At 39.4% G+C, this 21,970-nt stretch overlaps 1 protein-coding gene across 1 annotated transcript in view; it reads right to left on the bottom strand.

Annotated features, from left to right (window-relative positions):
• The window catches only part of LOC127629479 (FRAS1-related extracellular matrix protein 2-like), a 106,467-nt gene that overhangs the window by 8,084 nt on the left and 76,413 nt on the right, over positions 1-21,970 (bottom strand). The window contains exons 7-18 of the mRNA XM_052106576.1: positions 14,639-14,788; positions 13,524-13,733; positions 12,357-12,554; positions 12,061-12,225; positions 11,199-11,381; positions 10,894-11,024; positions 10,582-10,737; positions 8,252-8,555; positions 7,896-8,027; positions 7,129-7,460; positions 322-514; positions 114-218 (exon numbers count right to left, since the gene is read on the bottom strand). Coding sequence (XP_051962536.1) covers positions 114-218; positions 322-514; positions 7,129-7,460; positions 7,896-8,027; positions 8,252-8,555; positions 10,582-10,737; positions 10,894-11,024; positions 11,199-11,381; positions 12,061-12,225; positions 12,357-12,554; positions 13,524-13,733; positions 14,639-14,788 — 2,259 coding nt within the window. The remainder of the gene's footprint in view (positions 1-113; positions 219-321; positions 515-7,128; positions 7,461-7,895; positions 8,028-8,251; positions 8,556-10,581; positions 10,738-10,893; positions 11,025-11,198; positions 11,382-12,060; positions 12,226-12,356; positions 12,555-13,523; positions 13,734-14,638; positions 14,789-21,970) is intronic.

Below are 21,970 nucleotides of genomic sequence, written 5' to 3'. Positions count from 1 at the left end.
AATGGCCGTAACAATAGGCTTCATTTTGTTTATCCTAAATTAAATGTCTTATTTTTCTTTTTGATTGTTAAGGTGACATATGACCTTAACATTTATTAGTCGATTGAACACACCTGAGTGAGCTGTGACAAAAAGTCCCCGGAAACGTGCTTCTGTACGGAAATTGACGACCAAACGGCCATGTTCATTGATCCGCATGCTTGTAGGATAGAGGGCTCCTAAAAATTATATAAAATACACATAAGTATTAAACAAATAATGATGTTTCGTTAGACTGTGTTTTTTATTCAGATAAAGGACTAAAGCAACTAGCTGTCTTGCCTTGTAATTCTGCCTCGGGTGGACTACCAATGCCATCTCTCCACAAGATGGCAGTGTCATACACGAAAGTGAGACGCAGCTCGGACTGTAGGTCGAAGTGCTGCCACCCACCAGCCCCAACGGGTGAATGGAACACGTACGACACATGTAGCGGCACACGCAGGGTCACATAAGACTGTACCAGGTTCAGCACCTATATGGGACAGAAAAGTCAATACTCATACTGGTTTATTTCACAAGCAAGGTTGTTAGCAGGGTTGTGAAACACACAAATAGTTTGAATGAATACATTTAAACATGAATTTTGTTATAAAATACAGACATTTTTAGTTTGAAAATACAGACATCTGTTGAGCAGAAAAACAAACCTCTGTGAAAACTGTTTTAGAAAGTAAATTAAAAGTAAAGTAATTAGTAATGTGATTACTTTCTCCATGAAGTAATCAATAATGTAATCTGATATCTTTTTTAGAAATGTAATTTGTGGTTTGTAGTGGATTAGTACTTTTGATATACCCAATACTACTAATCTGTTTCTGTATGTTATGCATCACCAGATTCAAAGTATTTAATTCAATTTAAATGTATTTATACAATAAATATTGTTTCAAAGCAGTTTTACAGAAAATATAAGTAACCGTATTCCACTATAGTTACAATTTAAATAATTGGTAATTAGAATGTAGTTACATTCAAAAGTATTTTGATTACTGATTACTTTACATTTTATTGTAATTTGTTTTATTTAATATTTAGTCCTTTCAGACGGAAAAATGTATACACATAAATGATGCGATCCAAAGTGCATTTGAACAGCTGTGAAACAATTTCTTATGATGTGTTACATTCATACGAGCAGACAGAGAAGTAAGTTTGAATTAAGTTTGGAGCAGAAAAACTGAAATAAACGTTGTGTAAATTGTTAGCTTTACGCAAAGCTAAAATTCTAATTCTAGCCATTTTACATGCACGTTACCAGACACGATCATATTTTTTTATCAAGAAAATTCACGTTGGTTCATAATTCCTTTTTTCTAGTAAGACCTTTGATATTAGGGCAAAAATGTTATTATTGATTATAATTCTTTTATTTTTTTGTTGTAAAAATATACACAAAGCCTTAAAACAAGACCCAGTAGATTTATCTTGTTTTAGAAACAACACTGCATGAGATATTTAGGTTTTTCAGAGAATGTATTTTTAACATGTGTATTTTGTCTTATGTATTGGCAGAGATTTTATTGTCAAAACAAGTGAAAAAAATCTACCAGTGCTGAAGAAGTAATCCAAAGTATTTAGAATACGTTACTGACCTTGAGTAATCTAAAGGAATATGTTACAAATGACATTTTCAGCATGTATTCTGTAATCTGTAATCCATCTATGTTGGGCTCTTATTGGCTGCTCTTCTTTATTGTTTGGTCCAAGTCATCAATTTCAAAAACTTTTTTTTAAATACATTTTTGTTTTATAATAAAATAAATGAATATGGTGGAACAATTATATTTTTGTCTACAAAACTAATTTCAAACATTTAAGCACACGCCTTCAGATCAAAAGGTTTTTAAGATCATGTGAAACATTTCAGTCAAGTGTTTTGAAACTTTTGACCGGTAGTGTATACATATTCAAAGGCTTGGAATAATGTACAGAGTTTGCTGTTTCGGAAGGAAATTGGTACTTTAATTCACCAAAGTGGCATTCAACTGATCATAAAGTATAGTCAGGACATTACTGATGTAAAAACAGCACCATCACTATTTGAAAAAAATCATTTTTTATCAAATCTAGACAGGCCACATATCCAGCAGCCATCACCTTGAGTAATCATGCTAAATTGCTAATTTGGTACTAGAAAATCACTTGCCATTATACAGTATCAAACACAACTGAAAGAAAATCCACTTTTGAAACAGTAAAACAAAAAGAAAAAGAAAATTTTAGAGTGGGGAAAGAAACACAGACATTGGACAACAGATAATTGGAAAAGAGTGTTATGGATCTTAACCCTGTTGAGCTTTTGTGGGACCAGACAGTAAGGCGCGTGAGAAGTGTCCAACAAGACAGCCACGTCTATGGCAAATGCAAGTATGTATAAATATAAATATATAGTTGAAGTCAGAAGTTTACATACACTTAGGTTGAAGTCATTAAAGGACCTTGTGAAGATACTGGAGGAAACAGGTAGACAGTAAAACGATTTCTATATCGACATAACCTGAAAGGCTGTTCAGCCTTTTGACTGCTTCAAAACCGCAATATAAAAAGCTAGACTACAGTTTGCAAGTGCACATGGGGACAAAGATCTGACTTTTTGAAGAAATGTCCTCTGGTCTGATGAAACAAAAATGTTGTTTGGCCATAATGACCATCGTTATGTTTGCAGGAAAAAGGGTGAGTCTTGCAAGCCGAAGAACACCATCCCAACTGTGAAGCATGGGGGTGACAGCATCATGTTGGGTGCTTTTCTGCAGGAGGGACTGGTACAAAACATTTGACCCAAGTTAAACAATTTAAAGGCAATGCTACCTAATATTAACAAAGTGTATGTAAACTTCTAACCCACTGGGAATGTGATGAAAGAAATAAAAGCTGAAAGAAATAATTCTCTCTATTATTATTCTGACATTTCACATTCTTAAAATTAAGTAGTGATCCTAACTGACCTAAGACAGGGAATGTTTTCTACAATTTAATAACAATAAGAAAAACTGAGTAAAATGTATTTGGCTAAGGTGTATGTACACTTTTGACTACAACTGTGTACATTTATATACAGTATATTACAGTATATATATATATATATATATATATATATATATATATATATATATATATATATATAAAAAAATATCAGAACAAAAACCAAGTCATGAGGTCAAAAGAACTGCTCCACCGGTCTGCAACACTCTACCGATCTGAGCTTTATGGCAGAGTGGCCAGACGGAAGCCTCTCCTCAGTACACATGAAAGCCCACTTGGAATATGCAAAAAAGCCCCAAAAGGACTGAGAAACAGGATTCTCTGGTCTGATGAAACGAAGACTGAACTGTTTGGCCTCAATTCCAAGCATCATGTCTGGAAGAAACCAGGCACCGCTCATCACCTTTGATACAATCCCAATGGTGAATTCAGCAGCAGGGACTGGGGGACTGGTCAGGGTTGAAGGAAAGCAAATTACAGAGAGATCCTTAATGAAAACCTGGTCCAGAGTGCTCAGGACCTCAGACTGGGCCGAATGTTCACCATCCAACAGGACAATGACCCTAAGCACACAGCCAAGACAACACAAGAGTGGCTTAGAGATAACTCTGTGAATGTCCTTGAGTGCCCAGCCAAAGCCCGGACTTGAACCCAAACAAACATCCCTGGAGAGACCAGAAAATGGCTGTCCATTGATGATCCCATTCAACCTGACAGAGCTTGAGAGGATCTGCAGAGAAGAATGGCAGAAAATCCCCAAATCCAGGTGTGCAAAGCTTGTCGCATCATACCCAAAAAGGCTTGAGGCTATAATCCCTGCCAAAGATGCTTAAACTAAGTACTGAGTTAAGGGTCTGAATACTTATGTCAATGTGATGTTTCTATTTAATACATTTGCAAAGTTATCAAAAATCTGGTTTTTGTTTCCTCATTATGGGGTATATAATTTCTGTATTGCATATACTGTATGTATAGCATACAGTACACCAGTAGATGGCACTGTCTATCCGAAAATGGTCTGAATTACTTCAGCGAAGCAAGCCTTGCTTAGTTTACCTACTTAGTTTAGTTTACAGAAATGACTGAAAAATATAAATAAATACAAAATTTAGAACTCCTGATTAATGCACTTTAATTACTGCACCCAGACACAAAAGATCACACATTTCTAGACAAAAGCTGAATTTATCCTAGAAAAAAAAAGGAAAACCACCTTTTGATTTGGTATTTTTAGAATATGTTTTTGAATTGATATTTGACATTTTCCTCATGTAACACAAATATAGTTTGATAGTAACCTTAACCTAATTGCACTGCACTTTATTGTGATGGTTGTCAATTAATTATGACGGTTGTCTATTCCACTAACTTTGAGTCTCTATTTGAGTGAAAGCGATTAAGTATACTATTTTGACATATAACAACTGCCCTGATCGACTTATTTTGGATCACTGGACTTATTTTATAAGTATGCAGACAGAATATGGGCTATAGAGCCAACCATCCCCATTTCTAATACTAGTCCACTTTAATTAACTGCAAAGTAAACAAACGCAGCATGTTCCCATGGTAAATACAAATGACGGTCTGATGCAGGCGTGTAAACAGTAGGCTAAAGCTAGTTTAAAGGGGTACCCCTTTCAAGTGAATGGCAGCCATTTACAGGTGGAAGACAAATGAGAACAGAAAGACCAAGACACAAAAAGGAATAATTTTATAATCTTCAAGTAAATTTTGACTCACTGGTTGAAAGACAAACAGTGGGCCCCTTAGGGCAAACTAAAGGCCCATAAAGCCAGTGCCTTTGCCTCTAAGCTATAAAGTTTAACCACAGCATAATGGATTGACGTAAATTCTCACAACAGTGAAAACGCATCTTTCCTTTAATTGGGAGGGGGTGTATCCATAAATCAAGTGCAAGTGTCTAGACCTTAGAATGCATTAAATAAATTCCTAATCTAATGCAAGATTATAAAGAAACAGACATGGACACATTAACAATAGAACAGGGGTCAAAGTTTCCATCACAAATTTACAGCTGGCTCCTCCTCTATTAGACATCTTAAAGGTTATATTTGAGGATGGACTTAAGTTTATATTGCAGCAAGTACAATCGTGGAACATTTAAGCCTAACATGGGTTAAATTGATTATATTTCACAAATTTTCCTTTACACAGCAAAATTCATGAGCTAAAACACATTTTAACCCTGCTATTGTTTTAGGGTCATTTTTGACCCAGGACAGGTAAAGAATACGTTATAAAAGCTGCATAGTTTTTGGTACTGGAACCAAACATTGTGACTTTGTGAAGAGCATCAAAACAAATAAAATATATATATATATATATATATATATATATATATATATATATATATATATATATATATATATATATATATATATATATATATATATATATTTTTTTTGTATATGATATATGTATGTATATTTAAATATGATATTTAAAACAAATTGTTCATTACATTGTCTTAATGAGTCAATTTTGACAACTTTAATAAGGTGTAAGGCAGGGTAAACTAAAGTGTGTTGCACACTAGATGTAAACTAAAGTGTGTTGCACACCAGATGTGGACAACATGTCACATTCTAAAATTCTATATAATTATGTTCTATGAAGGTATCGGTGGCTCAAAAAATCTGCATAACTTGCATAGTTTTACATCCAATTCGACCCAAATCAATTTAAAAGAATAGAGATTATTTACTCTAGCCATCAGTGGATGAAATATTGTGTATATGCATCTTTCATATTGCCTTCACAATGTATTTTCAGTTGTGATTTCACAGCTTGAATGAAACCTCTTCAAAGCTACATATAGAGAAATTGCATAAGAACTTTTAATCGTTCAGTTTGCGCAGTTAAACCAGTTTCATATATTAACCTGCAATCTCATGAACGTCACTTTCATTCTTGCAGAAGTAGAAAAACCTTCGTAACTTTTGTGTTTATATCACCCTCTTGTGGTCTCCCAACACTATTACGCCAGACATTAAACGGAAGCCCAACTGAGTGAATTGGAATGCATGCAAATTAGGCTTCTAATTTAAATGTTGGCTAATGTTAATATGTCGATGCCTCAAAAATAAATCGATAAATAACGTACCGATCAATAATTGATATATCGATATTTTATGACAAACATCAATGAATCAATATTTCACATTTTCTGAAATTTTGCCCCAAGGCCCATGCTGTTATGGTGCTAGAATTATTGTGGCACCTTCCTAAAACCCTGTAACACTGCAAAAAAACAAACAAAAAAAAAAAAAAAATTATGCATACATTTATTTTTATTATTTTTTTTAATTAAAAATTATGTTATACTGTATTTAATACCGTATATATATATATATATATATATATATATATATATATATATATATATATATATATATATATATATATTCTTCCAATCATTACACACTTTAGGATCACAACAAAACAGATGGCTGTTTTGTGCCATTGTACACTAATATAGAATTTATGCATTTTGAGTGTTTTCAATACGGGTCAAAAATTACCCGAAGGACAAAAAGAGAGTGCAGTTTCTTAAGATAATAGGAGGTTGAAGGTTCTCCCTCTATTCTTAAACAACTTCAATAACAAAAAAAGTACTATACCACTATAATACCATGGGTTCTTTTTTTTTTTTTTTTGGTACGTTGTAGTATCATGTAAGTACCCCGGAACATGAATAATATACTACTATAGTATTACACTTAAAAAAAGTACCATCACAGTACCAAAAACCATGGTCCTACCATGGAGACTAGACATGAAACCAAACAAATGCCATGTTTATTTATATATTTACCATTGTCATTTTATGCTTGTTATCCTGTAACATGGTAATACCATGAGATTCTTTGAAGTACCTTGAAGGACCATGTAAATACCATGAACATGGTACTCATTCAGTAACATGGTATTACCATATCATACCATCACTATACAATGGTAACACCATGGTACATTTTGTGACTCTTATTTAGCCAATGCTAAGATGCTAAATAAAATTGGAATAGAAAAGAATAGAATAGAATAGTTTTAGGTTTTGTTGGATTTGTTCTCTTTCCTCACCTGTCCATCCGTCCCGATGGTTCCTCCACAATCATTGAGCAGTTCGGACATGTCATAGTAACTCACAAACTCCCATAAGCACGCCTCTAGATGCAGGTTTCGGTAGAATCGTAGGGTGTTCTGGCCCCTAAGGGTGTTGCTGTACTGGTATGGTGCAGTCCCACCGATGGCATCTGGGTTGCGGGTGGCATTGTTGATGAAACCGTAGCGTGTTCGGACCTCCGTGTAGTCTAACAGGTTAGAACAGCGATGGTTCCCAACACGCGTTCCGTCTGGACTCAAGGTCAGCTCAAAGTTGGAGAGAGGTCGAGTGGAGACTACAGGTAGCATACCTATCAAGGCAAAGTGGCAGATAATGTGACATGGATGAAGCGTAAACATAAACTATTTTTAGAACAATGTATCTGATGTGACACAGCAAGTGTCTTACTATCGGATATGATTTGATCTAAAATCTTGATGCTGAAAAAAGTTAATGTTCATGTTTGCCATACCCTGCCAAATCTACCCATTTCCTTGGCAATCTACATTTACTAATTTACTTCACATCGTTTTTATCCAGCTTCAAGGTACAGTATACATTTTTACAGTATGCATTTTATCTGGGAATTGAACCCATGACCTCAGTGTTGTTTGTACCATGTTCTACAGTACTAGTTAAGGTAAAGGCAGTAATCCCGAATAATCCAGTAATCCAAAGTAAAATAGCCTAAACTAAAATTTGTTACTTAACAATTTACTGTAAGAAGGTGTCCAAGTGTGCTTACCATCTATATGGGGCATGGTGACAGTTACTTTAATAAGGTTGGGATGCTCTGGATCTTCAGCCCCTGTGTAGCGCAGCCTGGCAGAGAAAGGTTCAGCTCCAACAGTACCAACAACCCGAGGCTGGCACATACCTGATTACAAAATGAAAAACTTTAAACAGCAGCATTTTAAAGGGGTCGCATCTGAAAAGTCTAAATTTCTGTTACCTTTTGAAATAAAAGTATTAGACTACAATGTAAACATACTTTAACATTCAGAACATAAAACTTCCTTTCCAGTCCGAAAAAGACCCTTTATTGCAACTTCCAGTAGATGCGATTTCAAAAACATAAGCACATTAATGACAGTCACTGACCCTCTTCCAGGCTGATGGAGGCTATTGGGCTGGTGAGCTCCAGGCCTTCATCCCCATTGGTGTTGACAGCCCGGGCTGCACACTGCACTCGTGAGCCGGCCTGGAAATACACTGAGTCTAGAGTGATCGTTTTGGAGGAGGTGACGAAGGTATCAAAGTCCACCTCTTTCATGGGGCTGGTCACACCGTCAGGTCCCGTGGGGGCACTAACCAGCCAGCGGTAGCGGGTCAGTGTGTTGTTGATGTTCTCAGAAACACAAATGGAGCCAGTCCGGGCAAAATCAGGAAACTTAGAGTTGCATGACTTTGGAAGAAAGAAATTAACAGAGAAAGATATTGAGAATAAGGCAATGGTAATTTTGATGCAATGATGTCATCTTGTTCCACATCAGGCTGTTATTTCAAACAATAAAAGACCCCAAAAAGTTGTGAGTGATTTCAAAAAGAGTTAATTATGTATACGTTTAGATTTATGTCTTAATAGAAAAAAACCCCACATGAAAACTGTCTCTTTCGACATTTGTATGTGGTTTGAAATATGATTCGTTTAAACTATCAGATCCTTTTTCCAAGTAGTTTTTTTCCTTTTTTATAGATGTTACATATGTGTCATGTCATAAACACTCACTGAGCACTTTATTAGGAACACCAATACACCTACTTATTCATGCAATTATCTAATCAGCCAATTGTGTGGTAGCAGTGCAATGCATACAATCATGCAGATATGGGTCAGGATCTTCAGTTAATGTTGACATCATCCATCAGAAAATGGGGGAAAATGTGATCTCAGTTATTTCAACATTGACATGATTGTTGGTGCCAGACGGGCTGGTATGAGTATTTCTGTAACTGCCGATCTCCTGTGATTTTCACATACAACAGTCTCTAGAGTTTACTCAGAATGGTGACAGAAACAAAAAATATCCAGTGAGCAGCAGTTTTCTGGACAGAAACACCTTGTTGATGAGAGAGGCCAGACTGGTTCGAGCTGACAGAAAGGCTACAGTAACTCAGATAGCCACTGTAGTGGCTTTTTCCTATAAGCCAGGGCCAGGTGGTAAGATGTTCTTTACGCATAGTTTGGAATACACAATGTCCACACATCGATATCCATTTCAACTACTTTGTTGTCCATTTAATGAAAAATACATATCTTAAAGAGTGTAACACGTTGCTCTATGGTAAGAACCATATGTTCCCGTCACCTGTGTCCTCCTGATACAACCCACGGGAAGTTTAAAAACCAAGCTAAATTAACAGGTGACCACACCCACACCACTGGTACACACTGCCATCTAGTGGTTTGAACAATCATTTCATTTGGCTCCTACAACCACTCTGTACAATTGTAGTGAGCAGAATAGCATCCATAGCATTTTTCTAATGCTTTGTTTAAACTTTTGGCTGGCACCAAAGCACGAATGTAATAGAGTCAGGTGTACTCTCAGCTGTACTTACGCAAACAAAGATGTCTCACATGCCAGTTTCAAATGGGGGAGGCGACGAATTAACACTGATATTTCAGTCATTCCCTCACACAACACTATCGAATGGCTTCAGAACAATTGATATATAAGGCACAAGAGTTAAGGACTACTTGTATGGTGCTTTAGGAACTTGGGCAGCCTATCACCATCCTCTCATCCCTCAGTCTTGTCACTGACACGTAGTACCTGTTACTTTTCTCAGCGCTGGCCAGGATGGGCCAATCACAGTCGTTTATTCTTACTGGAAGTTTACTGGAGTTTAAAAATGCTTTTATAGATACTACTGAGGAGGATTAACATTCACAGGTATGAATCCTTGCAATTATTTAAAAAACAATCCAATGTAAATGTTGAGAGAAGAACTTTCTGCTATTTAAATGCAGATGAATGAAGGATTCGGTTTGCAATGTGTCCATGCCTAGGTGTTGCTCCTGCAGCAGTATCATTTTTTATTTTAATGGTTTGAAAGTGTATAGGCATTATGACAAATGTTCATTCAATCAGATTCTTTTTTAGTGAAGTGTAACTTTTCATTCAGTTTTAATAGTATTTTGAAATAAAACCTTTTTACGTGATATGAAGATGAAAGAAAATGCTGTTAATCTTGCACATTTTGATCACTTACGATTAGTTGTAGAATTTTTTTTTGAAGGGGGCGCGAAAGATTTTGTTGTTTCAAAGGGGGGCGTGACACTGTATTCATTGACTGATGAAATAGATCCAAAGAGTTCAGACAATCATTTCTAAATTGTGTGCAGTGTGAACAAAGCCTAAGAAAATTCTCTGAACTTAACCCTTACCTTTAGAAGTTGGTCAAGAACCAGTGAGACTAACACATACCGTGACACAGACTACAGGATATCCTGCGATTGGCTGAGTGTCTCTAGTCCTGCCTGTATCATCGTACTGCAACAGAGACACTACCACTGGCACTGAGGGGAAGGTCACATCGGCCATACTGTTGGTCTCCTCAATGTAGATGATGGCTTTGGTGACCTAAAGGTACAAAAGAGATGTTATAATGCACAAAGTGTAGATTTCTATTTGCAACTGTGGACAACATGTGAATTGTATTGATTGACCAGCAAGTAAAGTTTTTTGGCATATGCTTTGTTTCAGTTGCCCCAGGGCAAGCATATTTTGAAATAGTACCTGAATCTCTGCTACCATGTTCTCATCAGGTTTCAGATGGACAGTGAAGGCCTCTCTCATCTCTCGCATCCCATCATATAGAATTTCCACCTCCACAATGTGCTCTGTCTCTCCCTCTTTAAACTCAACATCTGCAGAGGGGAAATTTGTCATTTTCATGTTTCTTTTTGATCACCTTTAATATATATAAATGGTACCGCCTATTTGTATTTAATTTTTAAGTATGACATTTTTTTTTGTTGATATCCTATATGGAACAACACACATGTGAGGGTGAACCAATGATGCATTCCATTAGATCTTACCTTCTGAGATAGGGTGATAATCTTCTCCAGATAAAGCCGAGCCATCCTTAGTGTGGACCCGAACTACCGATACTTTAGATGTGTCTCCAACCCTCTGCACTGGGATCCTCACCACTGACAGTTGTCCAGACTCACTGGGTTCACTGACACTGAATTTGGTTGCCCCAAACCGGATAATGGCCTCTGGGGATGGAAGATCATGGGAAAGAAGAGGCTTACAGCTTAAGCATGATGGATTCTAAAGTTTTTTCACATTATACAGCTTACACCTTAAGGCCTGAATAAAAAAAAAAATCTCACATAAGACTACATTCTTATAATGAGGATTGTTGATCAACATACTCTATTCATTGTGCACATCTATGATATAGCCATACAACTTCATCCATCAGCTGTTAAAGGTGAAGTATGTCGAAATGGCTTACATTGGCTTACACTGACACCTAGTGGCCTGGATGCTGCATCATTCAAACACAGTAGATTTCAGCTACCAATGTCATTGTAGAAATGTGCTTTACACAGTATACAGGATTAATTTAATCCATGAATGATAGTGTCCAATAACAGAGATTAAGCGAGTAGTATTCAGCTGGTCATGTGATGCTAACATGGCTTCCCCCATGAGGCCCCTCAGCACCATGTTGACTAAAAGAGCTTTAATAAGGATACTGATTGGACTGAACTCTTGATCTCATATGAGTGGTCATGTTTTTATACATATTTTCTAAAATTAGTATTGATTTCTTTAGAAGTGAAACATTTGAAATGGGGAAAAATGTAAATTAAGAAAGTACTTTCTGGGACACTGAGAGAAAACAACAAAATTATCACAATTGGTTACAGGAATCTGGGAGTGTCTTACTGTCAGCATCATCCTTTATCTTGATGAGTGTCTCATTCTGAGCCCCAATAGACGCCCCGAACGGAGACTCACTCTTGGGGCTTCCAAGCACCAGTCTGAGCTCCTCATCTTCCTCGTGTTCAGTATCATCCACAAGAATGAGAACACATGGCTTCTCCACCTCTCCTACACACACATTCACATGCTCTACCAGTTGAGCTACAGGAACTTAAAGCAGTTACTCTTTCCTTCTGTATTTCTTTCAGAATAACCATTCAGAAAAAACAAACATTCTTAATAATACCTACAAATCTCACCTGGTAAAAAGACAATGGTGGAGACATCTGTGTTTGGCCTCTCATTGAAGTCCATCATGACTTGGGCCGAGCCCTGGCGACTGTAACACCGTACACTGGACTTGTAGCTCAGATCTCCACTACGGTACACAATAGCAGATATCTGGCCATCATTCTCATTACCTGTGTATGTTGGATCTCGGAATTGTACCTTGGGCACTGAGCATAAAAACAAAAGAGCCTTAAAGTCAAAAGCCTTAAATTATATAATATGTTTGATCTTATTTTGAGGGGATTGTCTGTTTTATTCCTTAAAGGAATATTACGGGTTCAATAAAAGTTAAGCTCAATCGACAGCATTCGTGTAAGAAATAATTGATGACAAACTGTTGAATTATTGAAAAATAATGCACACCTGAATGTGTGTATGCATGTGTGTGAGCAAGAGAGAGGGGGAGGGGTAGCGCAGTGCTTTCCATTATAGCTATGTGAGGCTGATGAGGGTGAAATACATTGAAACATTAAAAGTTTCACATATTAAAAGTTATTATGGATAATAGAAACTGTTGTATTGATAAAGTCATGGGGGGTGTGGCTCTATTTGTTGGTCATGACATGAGTCTCAACGTGCATGTGTGCGAAATAGTGAAATAGTTTGGTGAAGTGATATGGAACCGTTATGCGGTCAAGACCTGGAACTACTTCATAGCCGTGCGTCTTGTGACTATACTTTTGAAAGTGAGTAATTTAATGTTTACGGTCCCATTCACTTCTATGTTAGTGCCTCACTGTAACCAAGATTTGTGCTTTTTTTTAAAGAAAAGGAGGGATGAGTCAAAAATTATTTTTTTGTGGTTATCAACATTATGCCACAATTGCTATCAATTGAGCTCAACTTGTACTGAACCCAGAATATTCTTTTAATACTTGAAGATTTTTGCAAGGCAATCGATTTTATACATACAGCTGTGTTAGTTTCTTGTCTCTTATATTACTCTGCAGTCTCTTCTGACATAATAACATTTTTGTATATTAATTTTTTTGGCAAGTAGCAGTGGAATAAGTGGGATAATGTACAGTCAGCTGGTCATTATGGCAAAATAAACCACTTGAGGGCCACACAAGTGGTTCATTTTCCTTCCTGAGATAATGTAATAAAAAACTGAGGTTTATTGTAAGACCACTTACAATCTGAGATGGAGTCATTGATGTAGATAGTGGCTTTTCCTAAATCTCCCAGTATACCATTCATGGGCATACGGAGAACCAGCTCAAACTTTTCTGGTCCCTCCAGAACAGGCTGTCCCAGGTCATCCAGGATTGTGACCCTGAACGTCTGCATGTTGACGCCCGGGGAAAAGTCCAGGTTCTTACTAATCCCAACGTAGTCCAGACCAGCTGTGTCAAATGTTTTACAGAATGTTAATAGATCAATGCAGAAATCAGTCCTAATCAATATCATTATCTTTAAAAAATAAATAAATAAATAATACAAACATCCTGAAAACAAGTCAAATTTACATAAAAATCTGAATTGCCATGTATTAAGGTCTTATTCAGTGTATCTTGAATAAAAGTGTATTGTCTATTGTTTCAGTTTAAACTTGTGCAGATTTTTTCACTTGCTTTAATCATAAACCTTACTATATTTACTATTTAATTTAATATATTATACTAGGTATTTTGGAGAGCGTGGAGATTGTTTTTCCATTACTTTTAATTGAATGATCTGTTACTTAGTTGCATGCTATTTTGGTTTCATCGATTTCATATTTACCTACTAAAAAATGAACTAAGATTGATCGTGGTTTGGTGGTTCTCAGTCAGAATTAACTACAACGTGATCCAGATCAGACAGCCAGTAATCAAAATCTGGCTCTGCAAGACTGGCACAGAAAAACCTTCACACTTGTATGGGAGTACTTTGTGTGAGGCCAACCCATAAATAGCCTACAATGATCATGGGCGGTCCTGGTTGAGACAAAATTAAAACATTTCTAGATCATTTTAGATGGTGGCATTGAAGGCCTGGTTATTTTTTTACCTTTTGTCAGTCACACCACATCTAAGAGGGGAATAGCTCTTTTCCTCTGTTGCTGTCTATTGTCTATTGTTATGTGTGTGTTGAAAAGCCAGCGAGGCCTGTAGCACGATATTATTGTCTCATGGTGTGGATTTCACGAAATACAAGCTCGACAATGTGTAATGGCACAACCAAGCATGTTTATAGTAATTATATATAAAAGTGTCTGCGCATGTAATGCTAAGAGCTGGCATATCAACTATCCTTGTTTGACACATACCTTCGGCTGAAACAGGGTCAGTTTTCCGAGACCGCACTGTGACTGTTCCAGTTTTGGAGAGGTCACTTCCTGTTCTCCAGACCCGCACTTCGACGTATCCATCGCTCTCATCCACATGGTATTCCACGTCACCAAAATAGAAAACTGGAACTGTTAGAAAACAATGACTTTGATGTAAATAGATGTCGTATTAATCGGTGCATTGGGAGTACTACTTAATAATGTCATGCACTGTAAACTATTTGTGAATTAGATAAAAAAAAAAGAAATCGGTAACACTTAAGTACAACAAGGTTCCTTTTTGTTAACATTAGTTAACAACATTAGTTACATAATTAACAACGAACAATATTTTACAGCATTTAGTAATCTTAGTTGACGTTAATTTCAACATATACTAACACATTTTTTTTAAATCAAAAGCTGTATTTGTTAGCATTAATGCACTAAGAACTAACAATGAACAATGGTATTTTATTAACTAACTTTAACAAAGATTAATAAATCATGTAAACAATATATTGTTAATTGCTTGATAATGATACCTAATGAATAAACTAATGCTAACGAATGGAACCTTACTGTAAAGTGTTAGCAAGAAATCGACCATCTGTAGAGGAAAAACAAATACATTCATCTGCATACTGCATATTACACATTTAAGACCCAAAACATACTAAGTACATGAACACAGATGTTTCTATCTGTGCAAGCTCGATTTCACCCATTTCACCAGCCCGACACAGCCATATTGGCCTAAACTATAGCATGAGTTTTGGGAGAGACTCTATTTATTTAAAGCAAAAAGTGTTTTTGAAAACTTCTGCTTTGAAAAGGTAGTGATGCAGAAATCACACTCTTCAGTTTTAATGTCTAACTACTCCCTTTTCTTTTTGCAATTACAATGTTTATACAGTACATATACTAAAAGGGACATTTTTTATTTAATGCTGGAGGCATATGGTTTAAATTTAGATGTCATTATCACAAAATATTGGTACAAAAACCATCATTTTCATTTTGCTGTCGAACCTTACAGGATATTGACTTTGAGAACAATGAGCCGCCTGAGGTAGCTTTGAAAAAAGGAGGGGATGCAGACATAGACGGGCTGGTCTGGACCTGTTTGTCTGCAATTAAAACTTTACCTGTCTTGGAATTCCTCTATAGTCAAATTCACCAGCCACTGTCAAGTCCTTTTTTGTAGCTCACTAACACCATTACTGCTGGTGAAAGACCGATGTCACACTTGGCTTCCAAATGTGTTTTCTTGGAAGGCACCGTGTCATCTACTGAAACTGATTGGGGGTAGCACATTGAAGGTGTTGATGGAGGTTAAGCTCCTATATGTCCACGGTAAGAAGCATAACTAAGCACAGGGAAAATAAATACAGACAAGTCTTTTTGTTCTTGTGTGGTATGGGAGTCTCACAGGCAAGTGCACAAGGTGGTAATAAAGAATAGCAGGTTCATTTTTCCACTTAAAATAACACCAAACTGTTGTCACATCAGAATGGAATGTACTGTTGAGGGCATGCAAAGTCCTTAGTGATGCTTTAATTGTCATCACACTTTTTTTTCATAAAAAAACAGAAATTAGAACCATTTCCGCATTTTAGCTTTTTCATGTGAGGCACATCTTGGAATGGTTTAACTTGGCACCAAAGGGTTCTCCAAGCTCTTTCTAGCAACCATGAAACCATCATGATGTTCCAAACCCTGTCTTAAGATAAGTCGTGCCAGGTTTGTCATCAATGATGTTAAACAACATGACTTTAGCATATCTTGTGACCAAATGCCACACAACATATTTAAATGTTTTGAGCTGAATGCAAATGTGAATTAGATTTGAGAGCTACAAATATTTTCATTGAATAAAGACTTACATTTTGGTCTATTACACAAACAAAATTATCATATGTCTTCAGAACATTTTAAATATAGCACAAAACTCTACTTTTCCAGTGCTTTTACATTTTTTCAACCTTGACAGTGTAAATCACCATTCACTTTCACTGAATGTAGAAGAGCAGATTGGATATTCTGCTAAATATCTTCCTAAGAAAGTCAGATGGGTTTGGAACAACATGAGTAAAATATTAAAACATGTTTAATCAACTAACCATATAGTAAATTAACCTTTAGTTTTAGAGCAACCAGTCCGTATTGAGTGGGAACCACATTAGGCAATTTCAATAACAATCACAGAAAACAGCTAAACATGACACGACCAAACTAATTTCATGCTTAAGGTGCTCAAACAACCTGCACTTGTGATCAAAGGCTAAACTTAATCAACTTACAAAAATGCCAAAAGTCAGAATGCTTCACTTGCAATAAAAAGTACAGTATGTTGCATTAGTGCAAGTTGTGTAAAAACGCTAACAAGCTAATATATCTTCAGGCTCTGCCTAGAAGCTTCTGTCCAAGGGCAAAAATAAGACTCAATTGTTCGTGTGGTGAAAATTACATTATAAAGTGCTCACTTCAGTAAAAGAGAGAGGTAGTTATCTCCTGCTTTATCTAGGTGTTGGAGACACATTAAATATAATTGCATGATGTGCCTTGGCAGTGCCAGTTCCTGTCCCTGCAGAGATATAAAGTACTGTGGGCGAAGCAGAGCTTAGACTGGAAGGTGATCAGAAATGATTGCTTTGGTTTTGCTTAGGGGGACTTGATTGTGGGTGCGTTTTAGAGTGTGTCTCGAAGCTCTGAAAATCAGATAAGGTTCATTTGTAAAAGGGACAAACTGTAAGCTTCAAAGCACCACAGCCCATTAACTGAAAGGCAAACTCCTAAACAAGCCAAACTACTGACGCTTCACTGGGTGTATTAGGTTACCCACGTGGCATCCTGCCATGGCGCTGGTGGGCTACATTTGAACTACGTAATTGGGCTTTCTTTTCTTTAAAAGCACTGCAGTTAGGTACACTAATGCGCATTATCTTTACAAACCTTGAATGATCTGAGCTGTAAACATTTCTCGAACATCAACTCTTCATAGGCACTTTACTCTGCTGCGCGTTTGAACACTGGCCAAAAAAAAATTTTTTACAAGGAAAGACCGAAGAGCACATGGAATTGTTTGAAAAGCACCATTTTCTTTCTTGTGTCAACATATTTTCTATTACATCAGGAAGTTGGGGTGGGACATTTCAAAGGGCTATTTTTTTCAAATAGACAGCCTTTAGTTGATGTCACAGCTGCGAACTATGATTTGCTACAGCACTTGCTTTTACTTAATGGTTACACCACATGACATTGTGGCAGCGGGGGCGTGGTCAAGCGCCCGTCCGGGAGAGAAAAGCGGTAAGGGCGCTCACACCTGAGCTAAATTATGTCTAACACCTGTCTCTAATTGCAGTAGCGTGAGGAGAGCAGATAAAAGCCAGCAGCCACAGAGCATCCGGAGGCTGACAACACGGCAGAGATTACGTGTGTGTGTGTGTGTGTGTGAAAATTAAATTAATTAAACTGAAAAAATAAAGCTTACCCCTTAAGCTGACGTCTGTTCCCGTCCCTTCCTTGGTCCGCTTTACACTGGTGCTGAAACCCGGGAATTGAAGGAACACCTTTTTTTTTTTTGTTGTGTTCCAAGTTATGGAACAGTCGCCCCATAGAGTCCTCCCAGCTGGCGGAAGTCCTCCAGTCCCTCGCTACTCTCCATCAAGGCCACCAACAATCCCTGCTTGAGCTCCGGCAGGATCAAGATCGACGTTTCTTCGAGATCATGCGGGCTCAGGCAGAGGACCGACTCGCTATCCGGAGCCTCCTCAGCCAGGAGACTGCGGCGGCCCCAGCCGCAACCCCGGACACCCACGCTACGCTACCCCCGCCCACGTTACAGAAGATGGGGGCAGCAGATGATCCTGAAGCCTTCCTCGACTTGTTCGAGCGGACGGCAGAAATCTGGGGCTGGCCGCCCGAACAGTGGGCAGCCCGCCTAATCCCTCTCCTGTCCGGGGAAGCCCAACTCGCGGCGCAACAACTGCCGGCGACAAACCTCCTGGCTTATGCTGACCTGAAGAGGGCCATACTGCAACGGGTCGGTCGGAGCCCGGAAGAGAATCGCCAACTCTTCCGGAGCATGAAGCTAGAGAAGTCCGATCGCCCGTTCGCGTTTGTGCAACGGCTCCAGGACGCCTGTCGGCGGTGGCTGCTCGCGGGGGACCGCGACGTCGAGGAAGTCATCGATCAGGTGGTGCTGGAGCAGTTCGCGCAATGGCTGCCCAGGAGAACGGCGGAGTGGGTCCAGTGCCACCACCCGGCGTCGCTGGAGGAAGCCGTATGACTCGCGGAGGACCACATGGCGGCGATTCCAAGGGCGGATGGGCCATCTCTCTCTTTCTCCCCTTCCCCTGTGTCTTCCCCTGTTTTTTTCCCCTCCCCTCTTCCCTCTCGCTCTGCTCTCTCCCCAGGGTCCGTGCCTGCCCCCCGCAGGCGTGGAGGATTTGTGAGACCAACTTCCCGGCCATGGGAGAAACCGCCTACCACTTCCCCGTCCCTCAGCCGCTCTCCTCCTCAGGTGGGGGCGCCCGCCAGCACGGGTGCGGCCGTGGCGCCTGGGCCGGTCTGCTGGAGGTGCGGAGACCCGGACCACTTCCGGGATCAGTGTCCGCTGATGGAAATAGGGACCGTGGTGCGGGTTTCCGACTTCCCGCAGGCTGCCCCCGATCGGGCTGGAGCGTACCGTATTCTGGTAAGGATCCAAGGGGGTACATACCAAGCATTGTTGGATACCGGCTGTAACCAGACCACCATCCACCAACGCTTGGTTCAACCCTGGGCTTTGGGTTTAGCTAAACTGGTGAGGGTGAGGTGTGTGCATGGGGATGTTCACAAGTATCCCATGGTGACTTTGACGATTAAATTCAGGGAAAAAAACCATAGTGTGGAGGCAGCGGTTAGTTCCCGCCTCACCCATCCGCTAATCTTGGGTACTGATTGGCCGAATTTCAAAGATATTTTAGAGGGTATTTGTGCGGATGGGTCCTGCATAAAGAGGTGTGCGGTGTGCGATGCTTTGGCAGGGAGGCGGAGCCGGGCCGCCCTCGGCTGCTCGGAATGACGAGGGAAGGGCGAGGTGGTCGCCCCTGCTCTCAGGGAATTCCCTGAGGGGACTTCCCTCTAGAGCAGTCGCGGGACGAAACCCTTAAACATGCTCTTGACCAAGTGAAAGTAATTGATGGTCAACAGCTCCGGCCGGGCATCGCCATTGCATACCCATATTTTTCGCTTATTAAAGATCGGTTGTACAGAGTGACGCAGGACGCTCAAACAAAGGAGGAAGTGACACAATTGTTGATTCCACGAAGCCGCCAGGAAATGGTTCTCCAGGCGGCTCACTTTAATCCTATGGCCGGTCACCTAGGGGGAAGAAAGACACTTCTCCGTCTAATAGCCCGTTTCTATTGGCCGGGCATTGGCGGTGACGTCCGCAGGTGGTGTGTGGCGTGCCGCGAATGTCAACTCGTAAACCCACCGGCCACCCCAAAAGCGCCATTGCGCCCCCTTCCATTGATCGAGGTTCCCTTTGAAAGATTTGGAATGGACCTCGTCGGGCCATTAGCACGAATGGCACGCGGACATCGCTTTGTGTTAGTCCTGATGGATTACGCAACGCGATATCCGGAAGCAGTGCCTTTGAGCAACATCTCAGCACGTAGTGTTGCAGGGGCACTCTTCAAGATAATCTCCCGGGTGGGGGTTCCGAAAGAAATCCTCACCGACCAAGGCACTACTTTTATGTCACGAACACTTCGCGAACTTTACGAACTTTTGGGCATTAAGTCGATTCGCATGTACGTGAGCGTGTACCATCCTCAGACAGATGGACTGGTGGAACAATATAATAAGACGCTCAAAAATATGATTCGTAAATTTGTGCACGAAGACACTAGGAATTGGGATAAGTGGCTGGACCCTCTGTTATTCGCAGTACGAGAGGTCCCGCAAGCCTCCACGGGGTTCTCCCCATTTGAACTGTTGTACGGGCGACGCCCACGCGGGGTCCTCGACGTCATCCGCGAAGCTTGGGAGGAGGGACCTTCCAATAGTAAAAATGAAATTCAATACGTTCTTGATCTTAGAGCAAAACTCCACACACTGGGGAAATTAACACAGGAGAATTTGCTCCAGGCTCAAGAACGCCAAAGCCGGCTGTATGACAGGGGTGCTCAGCTACGGGAATTTGCACCGGGAGATAAAGTGCTTATATTACTCCCAACATCGAGCTCTAAATTACTCGCCAAGTGGCAAGGACCTTTTGAGGTCACACGACGAGTAGGGGATCTCGATTATGAGGTTAAACGTACCGATAGAGGGGGCGCGCGGCAAATATATCACCTCAACCTCCTGAAATTGTGGAGAGAAGAGGCGGCCTCTGTGACGTTGGCCACGGTAGTTCCGGAGAGGGCAGAACTCGGACCGGAGGTAAACAAAGCCCGCAATCTCAACATCCCGGTTCCTTGTGGAGACCACCTCTCACCGCGCCAACTCGCAGAGGTTTCCGAATTACAAAAGGAGTTTGCGGACGTGTTTTCTCCTCTACCGGGCCGCACAAACATCATACATCACCATATCGAGACCGAGCATGGCGTGGTGGTACGTTGCCACCCCTATCGCTTGCCCGAACATAAAAAGAAAGTAGAAAAAGGAAATCCAAGGCACTCTTCTTAGGAAAATAAAGAAGCCTTTATTGGACTGGCTATATCATGATAGAAAAAATAATTAAAACATGTGGGGAAAAGATACAACCCACGCAGTAGCGCACAAACAGCCTTCTTCAGGGTATATTTTCCAAACAAACAATTTCCTCTTTTATAGATGCTAATTGGAAACACCTGGATGACAAATAGCCTGCACATACAGAGAAGGTCCACTGGGAGGTGGTTACAACAAAAAAAATAAAAATAAATAAAAAAATAGAAAATCACAGAAAAGGGCTGAAATCTATTTCTTCCTTTAAACCAGGATATACTGTGGCCTGTAATTCATATATATAAAAAGTTTCTCTCTGTAGAAGTAATTTTAATCGGTCACCACCCCGAATACTCTTTTTAATCGTTTCTAAACCCTCAACCATTAGACCTTCTGGGTTACTATTGTGCACGTTTTGGAAGTGTTTTGCCATAGGGTAATCTAAATTGGCTTTTCTAATGGCATTATTATGCTCAGATACTCTGTCTTTAAGACGTCTCTTGGTCCGGCCTACATAAAAGCATCCACATATGCATGATAACCTATATACCACAAAAGTGGTATTGCAATTAATGAATGTCTTACCGAATGGACACTTAAGAACAATGTTTTCCTTTTCCAGGACCAAATGTA

The sequence above is a fragment of the Xyrauchen texanus genome, chromosome 36 (genome assembly GCF_025860055.1).
Source record: "Xyrauchen texanus isolate HMW12.3.18 chromosome 36, RBS_HiC_50CHRs, whole genome shotgun sequence".
NCBI lineage: Eukaryota > Metazoa > Chordata > Actinopteri > Cypriniformes > Catostomidae > Xyrauchen > Xyrauchen texanus.
This window is presented reverse-complemented; position numbering and strand designations above follow the sequence as displayed.